Here is a 7,374-nt window from a genome sequence, read left to right as displayed (position 1 = left end):
TAACTGAAGTGTTTACAGCAAAAGTGGCTTTAGTTTGGTCTTATTGTATGATTTTATCAGTTGTCACGTGTCGAAATGCAAAATAAAGTTGAGTGTCCAGGAAAGACTTGAGATAGAGTAATGCTCTGCTTCAGTGCAATCTCAGTGGCTGATATTCAAGTGATGTGCAACTAGTGACTTTTATCTCGTCTTTTCCAACTTGTATAGGGTAAAATGGAAAAACCACCACAGAAATCTCAAAATGGTTACCACACCAACTCTTCAAAAAGTATAGTAAGTAGTTCTTTTTATACATTAAACTTGTTATGGACAGATTTAAAAAATACCTTAATCCAAAAAAGGCAAGATTGAATGGCTATAGAAACTTTACTGTTAACTTTAGTAAGATGATGAATTTAATTTTAATTTACCAAATCTGTCCTTTCAAATGTTCAGTTAAAAAATGTAGTACTGTATTAATGAGTCATACAAGATTTTTGTTCAAAGTTTGTATTAACTTATTTTTTGGATCAATATAACTTTTTTCATTTAAGAATGGGAGTATGTGTGTTCATTTAAGCCGGGTTTTCCTAGGCGCGGAAGTGGAGAGCGGAGAGAGGAACGCGGAGAGCGGACACCACTTGTCTTAGGTAATTTAATGTTACTGTTTTCCTAGAAGCAGAGCGGAACACCATGTTAATCCGTTTTCCGTTCTCCGCGTTCCTCTCTCCGCTTCCACGCCTAGGAAACCCCAGCTTTATGATTGCTTGAAAGTGCCATCATAGCAAAGAGTGAAATCAAATCAGTTTATAACCATAAAGCCCATCTCGAAAATTGCTTTTTATAATTTATTACAAAATAGTGAGGACTAAACTTATGTATGAACACATGATCCTTGTTACAACACAACAATAATTATCAATTCATCAATTAGATTTTTTAAACGTTGTACACAAGCGACATAACTTAACTTTTTAGGCTCTTGCAGGAGCATAGATTTTCCTTCACATTATTTACGGCATCTATGATGAGGCTAATGGTCGCTAAAGGGAGAACTATCTGGAATAGTTTAGGATGAAGTAATAAAGAAACAGTGACAATCAGATTTGATCTAGCTTGCTTCACTGTTTCAGGAACTGAATGGAGACATAAAAATATTTCCTTGGTTATATTCTAGCCTTTTCTCTTTTAAAATCCATGAGCTTTTCATGTAAAAAAAAAACACCTTAACCTATAACATCAAAAATGTTCTATAATATAAATATTCCTCATAAAGGAATTGAGATGAAAAGCTATCCTTTCTAATTCTAGGAGGCATATGGCCAAGATGAGAAGAAGAAGAATGGTTCAGCAGAAGGACTGTCGGTCCTGGGAGCTGCAGTGTTAGTCGCAGGAGAAATGGCAGGAAGTGGGATACTTGCTCTGCCTAAAGCAGTTATTGACTGTGGTATGAATGTTGAATAAAAAAAATACTAGGCTGTTACAAAAAGATGTTTTAAATAATAGTAATTAATACAAAAGTAGCAGACACGTTTTTTTACCTAAATTTCAGTTAACTTTAACTATATTCATATATAGATGTATAACATTACAATTTTTGCTCTGTCAATAATACATTAGACCTGGGAAGTTGTAAAACATAAATTATGCAGTGCAAGTTACTCACTATTTTGTTTCAATACCAAGTCAAGTAATAACTACTTGAAACCCAATCGCTAGTTTTTTTTTTGCCTAAAGATACCGTACAATCATGCGCAATGTGGTTCTTCTAATACAATCAATAATCTCTGATAAAAAATTATTGTAATTTGATCATAATGACTTTTGGGGCTGTTGAAATTTGCTGAAGAGAATCTGTGGATCATTATAACTAGGTATTTATTTACCAAGATTTACACTTCCCTGCCATCTTTTTTCAAAATTCTAGCTATCTCTAATAATTTAATTTATTTTAGTTATCTTATTATTGAGAATATAATGACACATTATTATTCAGGAACGCTATTAAATACAATTGCACTTTATACCTTGCTTGTTTTAATTTGTTAAAAGTTTATATCTTGACATGGGTGGGCCTTGAAGATCAAGCTTAAGTGTTCAAGAATTTGTAAAACTTTTCATATTACTACTCCGTATGCACGTTTGGCAGGCTGGCCCGGTCTTCTGCTGGTGCTGTTGTTTTGTCTCAATGCTTGCTATGGAGGAACAAAGCTGGGTAACTGCTGGGCCATTCTGGAGGAGAGATATCCTGAACACAAGAAGGCTACGAGAGACCCTTACCCAACAATAGCCTTCAGAGCTGTAGGCCGGTGGGGCAGGTCAGTTGATTGCCTATGTAACCCTTATGTACTAATGCAAGTGAGTTTACAGACTTTCAGCCAACGGTACTGGTTTTAAGACATGAGATACCTAATCATTAATGCACTGCCGTTGAAGATAAACTCATTTGACTACCAAACATTTGACTTTACCTCAAGTAAATATAACAAGTGTAAATTAGAATACATTTAATGTGTCTACACCAGTGTCATTATAACTTAAGTTAGCTACCACAAATGCTCTTACCATAGACAAAAAGAAATAAATATAGACTGTAAGCTGTGCTGCGGTTAGCGTGTATTCCGGCGCCGACCGCTAGGCGTAATGTGTAGTTACGGCGCACACCGCTGCAGCATCAAGCGCTAGCGACCGTTTCCATAACAACTTGGTAGTTGGGAGTAGTGTTGCCAACTTTGGAGGAATTCCCCGGGATTCGAGTTTACTGACTTATTTAATATTAAGCAGTAAATTAATTTAAATGCCATAATTTATGGTATTTTTTTTTTTAAACATATATTTGTTATACTTTTGTAGTTTCATTACAATGATTCAAAGTTTTACTTTATTAATCCATAATTTTAGGAAGTGGTTTATTGGAAGGTTTTGTTTTATATTTGCAAGGTAAAATCTAATTAACCAGGGTGTCTAGTAGTCGGGGAAAACGGGAAAGTCAGGTATTAGTATTGATTTCAACATGGTCTTGAAAAGTTGGGATTTAGTCTTTATTTGATATCAAAGTCGGGAAATTTAATGATTTTACCGCGATCGCGCTAGACAACGATCACGTTTCCGTGACGGCGCAAAATGATGATCATGTCTACACGTCCGCGGGAGATTTTCTTTAAACCGCGACCGTGCTAGACGACGTTATCGTGACTTCGGGATAAATTATCACATCTTTTCTACGATCACGCAAAACGATAATGTCTACATGGCCGCTGAAGATGTTCATGATTTTGCCGCAATCGTCGACGACGATGACGTTTCGGGACCAGACCACGGCATTCAATGATGACGTCTACACAGCCGCGGAGGATGTTCATGATTTTGACACGATTGCAAAAGACGATAATAGCGATATAGTAAGCATTTCGTTTGCAAGAGTGGTAGTGCTGGTAACAGCTGGCGAGTAGTCAACGATGAAACCGAATAGAATACTGATAACCGATATCGAACGGCGATAACGCTCTAGCGGCAGATCGCAAAACCTTTATGTGGTACAAACATTTGGGGTTTAAAAGGAGTTTTATAGGAATTACCCTACTACAACTTTAGGTTTCTAGAAAATTGTGGTCCAAGGACTTAAAATCACAGACAATGGTCACACAATATGAAACTTATGTTTTGTCTTAGTATTGTTTTTCTACAGAGATGGTAGATTAACGAGAAAACTAACATTAATGAGTAATTCTTATCAATCTACTGACTGAAATCCAATAGGCCTACTGTGAAGAAATCTCAGTATTATGTTGCATGAATATATTTGTAAAATTCATTGTTGTAGCCCCGGAACTGTAATATATAAAATATTTGGTTTTACAATACCTTTATCAGTTCCAAACTACACAAACTGTGGTTGGATAAGGTAATTCTTCCATTTTATCAATTATATATTCCAACCAAGGGTTACAATGAATAACAGCAACCTTTAGGTTCTATAAAGGTTTTACTAAATGAAATATAGTATATCAAAGGTACTTTTTGCAATGGTACAAAATGATTAATAGCTGTATTCTCTCACTGCTACCAGCACCCTAGTGTCAGCCTGTATCCAAGTCACACTATTTGGAGTGGCCATTGTCTACCTGCTGCTGTCCGCCCAGATAGTACAACAGCTGCTGAGAGAGTTGTTGCCTCAGGTGGGATATTGCCTCTGGTTCCTCATCTTTGCGATTGTCATCACACCACCAATGTGGCTGGGATCACCAAAGGATTTCTGGTGAGGTTCTCTTTCATACATGGGTGTCAATAGTGCCATTGATATTCTAGTTAATAGCTGTAAATTTGTAAAGAATGTTTTGATTACGATTGGTTTGGAGGAAAAAGCAATGGGCAGTTGAAATCACACTTCACTACACAATAGTCAAAGTTCACTGCATATAGAACTTGTTTATTTTAAACTGGTATTCTACCTCATTCTTTTGAAGAAGTCCTTGTTGGTGCGGGCGGAATATTAAGTTAATTGTATTGGGAACATGGTGTGTGTTTTTAACTCTCTGGAACACTTTTTATTTTAGATGGACGTATTTTACACCAAATATGAGTACAATAGAATGGAGTGAAATGCTTCGTAGCTTTGTTACATAGACCAATAATTGGTCTTTAGTAGTAAATTCGTTAGTAGTAATTTTTTTGCCATTACCATTTCAATGCCCCCCAAATAAAGGGCATGCTCAAGGACAACAGTCCTTTATTTCAAGTGTCTTTGAAGCATAAATATTTTACAGGATCGCTGGTGTCGGAGCTGTCCTGACTACAGCTATAGCTTGTGTTCTCATTTTCATCAACATGATCTCAGACGGAATACACAACACGGAGCCAGTTCCGCACAATCCTCACAGTCTCACAGACTTCTTCTTCTCCTTTGGCACCATCTTGTTTACTTACGGTGGTGCTTCTACCTTCCCCACCATACAAAATGACATGGCACGCCGAGACAAGTTCTACATCAGCGTCGCTATGGGGTATGTTGGTGAGTCAAATTTGTTAGATAAATTTTTTTGGTTATTTTTTGTAGGATAGTGCTTGTGCAAAACATGGTTGGAATGTAGAAATATGGTATTTTGTTCAGAGATTAGATGCTCTTTTGGCAGCAGTTTGGTGTTTTTCAAGGACAATTATAAAAGAAGAAATGTCTTACTCCTTTTATGGAATGAATGATGATTAAGCATGACAAATACATTTACATTATGCAGTCATTAAAAAATATACGTATAACATTTGTATTGTTTTGTTTTTATACAGCTTTTTAGTTTTTTATGCATCCAAGTAAACAATTTTATTTAGTCAACCCGAACGTAATGTATAGAGAAGTGCTTGGAGCGACAGGTGCGACAGTCGCTAATAGCAACAAAAATAAGTAAAATCTCAATAACCACAAACAGCTCGTGAATAGACAGATTTTTTAATTTTTTTTTAGGCGAGCTTATTTTACTGCACCGAAATATTGCTGGCCCGCCTTTCCTCCAAAAGTTAACATTGTGTTCCTTGAGGAAAAAAGGTTGGAGAACCCCGATGTTTCACCGTCACAAATCTAATCGAACCTATTCACAAGCTGATCAATATGTTGCAGTTGTGTTGGCACTCTACATGCCCGTAGTGTTTGCGGCATTCTTTGTCTACGGAGACGCTGTTAACGCTAACGTAGTATTATCTCTCAGTCGAGGAATGTTTGCTTCCTTTGCCAACATGCTGATGGCACTTCACCTCATCCTGGCACTTCTCATTGTCATCAACCCAGTCTGCCAGGAGATCGAGGAGATCTTTAATGTCCCACACAGTAAGTAGGATTTTCAGCCTTGTTATTTAGAATTTGGCAACTGCTTTTCACTCTGTTACAATAGCCTTGAAATCATTCTTGAAAAGCCTCTCACGAACGCTGTAAGAGTGTTGGATCATTCAGAGCCAATTGTACTAAATTAATTTTGTACATGATTTTATTTCATTTGATTATTGTATTGTATAATATAGACTACAAAAAATACACTGGCGTTTGTCCTAAATTACAATTTAAATCACATTCAATAGTGTTATTGTACTTCTACAGTATTCCTTCAATAGGCCTATATAGAAATAGCTTGAGCTCGAGATATTAGTGGTTAGGTTATGAAGGTCGTGAGGTAATAGCATTGTCAAAGTACAACACCTCAGTATATGGAATTTTGATATAACACCCTGACATCTGATATGATTTAACCTCGCTTACTAAAAAAAAAAACTCAATAACTCAAATTTGTATTCGTTTCCTTTCAGTTTCAAGATATTGAGGTCCTACTGTATTAAATTTTCTTATTTGGTGGTGACAAGAAAAAAATTTCATTCATTCTTTTAAAGCTCTAAGCTCTATTACTGATGACTATTGCAGAGTTTGGTGGCAAGCGGTGCTTAGTCCGATCTTTGATGGTGTTGCTGATGATAGTGGTGGGGGAAACTATCCCAGAGTTTGGTAAGATCTTGGCGCTAGTTGGAGGATCTAGCATCACTCTGTGCACCTTCATACTGCCTCCCTACTTCTACATGAGGCTCTGCGATCAGAAGAGAGCTGATTGGCCTGAAAGGTGTGTTTGAAGCCGCAAAAAATGTCTGTTTTTAATTTATATGCCTATACGGCTAAAGTGCCTTATTTTCTTTCTATAACAAAAAAGAATCAGCGTAGTTGAGAACATAAACTGTACTTATTAAGTCGACTTATGATTTTGGGAAAGACAATTAAATTGTCCTGATTATTAACAACATCCCTTTTTAAATTTTTTATTTCGTCATTGTGTTTTTCTATGTGTAGTCATTGTTGTTACACTGTATTATCTACTTTTACCAACATTTATACAAATTAAAATTTAAAAACTTTCAGTAAATATGAATTTATTAGCCTATGGTGTTGACATATAAGATGCTGTACATGACAAAATTGAAAATATATGTTTCCACATTGTATTCCAAACATCAAACTACAATGATTTATTGAAACATCTGTTTCAGGTTAATACCCTGGTACGAACGTGGTTACATGTGGGTGCTAATTATCATCGGATTGGTGGGAGGAGTGTGCTGTACGTACAGCGCAGGACACTCAATTCTATCAGCAAACTCGTTAACAACACCATGTTACTGGCCTGACTAACAAATGGAATCCAACACAGACCACATGCATTACTTTAAAAAGACTTGAAAAATGTTTTTATACCTATTAATTTTAACTGTACTAGTATTAAAAGTATGTCGCCAATCCTTAAAATTAGTTATTTTCCAGATTGTTTTTATGGCGTATTATCTATTATGTTTATATATACAATTTTCATTAACAACAGCAACAGATTACAACTTGTTTGAGCTTAGAAAATATTTTCTCACGTTTCA

The 7,374-nt window shown here is 36.0% G+C and overlaps 1 protein-coding gene across 1 annotated transcript; it reads left to right on the top strand.

The window, feature by feature from the left end:
- Nucleotides 1-84: 84 nt before the first annotated feature.
- Nucleotides 85-7,255, top strand: LOC128994899 (uncharacterized). The gene is made up of 8 exons (XM_054419728.1): nt 85-273; nt 1,291-1,426; nt 2,129-2,297; nt 4,049-4,237; nt 4,746-4,990; nt 5,591-5,797; nt 6,383-6,575; nt 6,997-7,255. The coding sequence occupies exons 1-8, from the start codon at nt 214-216 to the stop codon at nt 7,136-7,138; spliced, it is 1,341 nt and encodes a 446-aa protein (XP_054275703.1). The 5' UTR covers nt 85-213; the 3' UTR covers nt 7,139-7,255.
- The last annotated feature ends 119 nt before the right edge of the window (nt 7,256-7,374 follow it).

The sequence above is a fragment of the Macrosteles quadrilineatus genome, unplaced genomic scaffold, assembly GCF_028750875.1.
Source record: "Macrosteles quadrilineatus isolate MER2022 unplaced genomic scaffold, UCM_ALF_1.0 Scaffold_5__1_contigs__length_97177068, whole genome shotgun sequence".
Taxonomy (NCBI): domain Eukaryota; kingdom Metazoa; phylum Arthropoda; class Insecta; order Hemiptera; family Cicadellidae; genus Macrosteles; species Macrosteles quadrilineatus.
The sequence above is the reverse complement of the archived record's forward strand: the minus strand, read 5'-3'. Positions and strand labels throughout refer to the sequence as shown.

What these genes read in the sequence shown, in the direction of transcription:
- LOC128994899 (XM_054419728.1), top strand. Translation starts at nt 214, where the DNA reads ATGGAAAAACCACCACAGAAATCTCAAAATGGTTACCACACCAACTCT. An exon ending in TAAAGCAGTTATTGACTGTG is followed by an intron (nt 1,427 to 2,128) that starts GTATGAATGTTG and finishes CACGTTTGGCAG; the next exon opens with GCTGGCCCGGTCTTCTGCTG. An exon ending in AGAGCTGATTGGCCTGAAAG is followed by an intron (nt 6,576 to 6,996) that starts GTGTGTTTGAAG and finishes CATCTGTTTCAG; the next exon opens with GTTAATACCCTGGTACGAAC.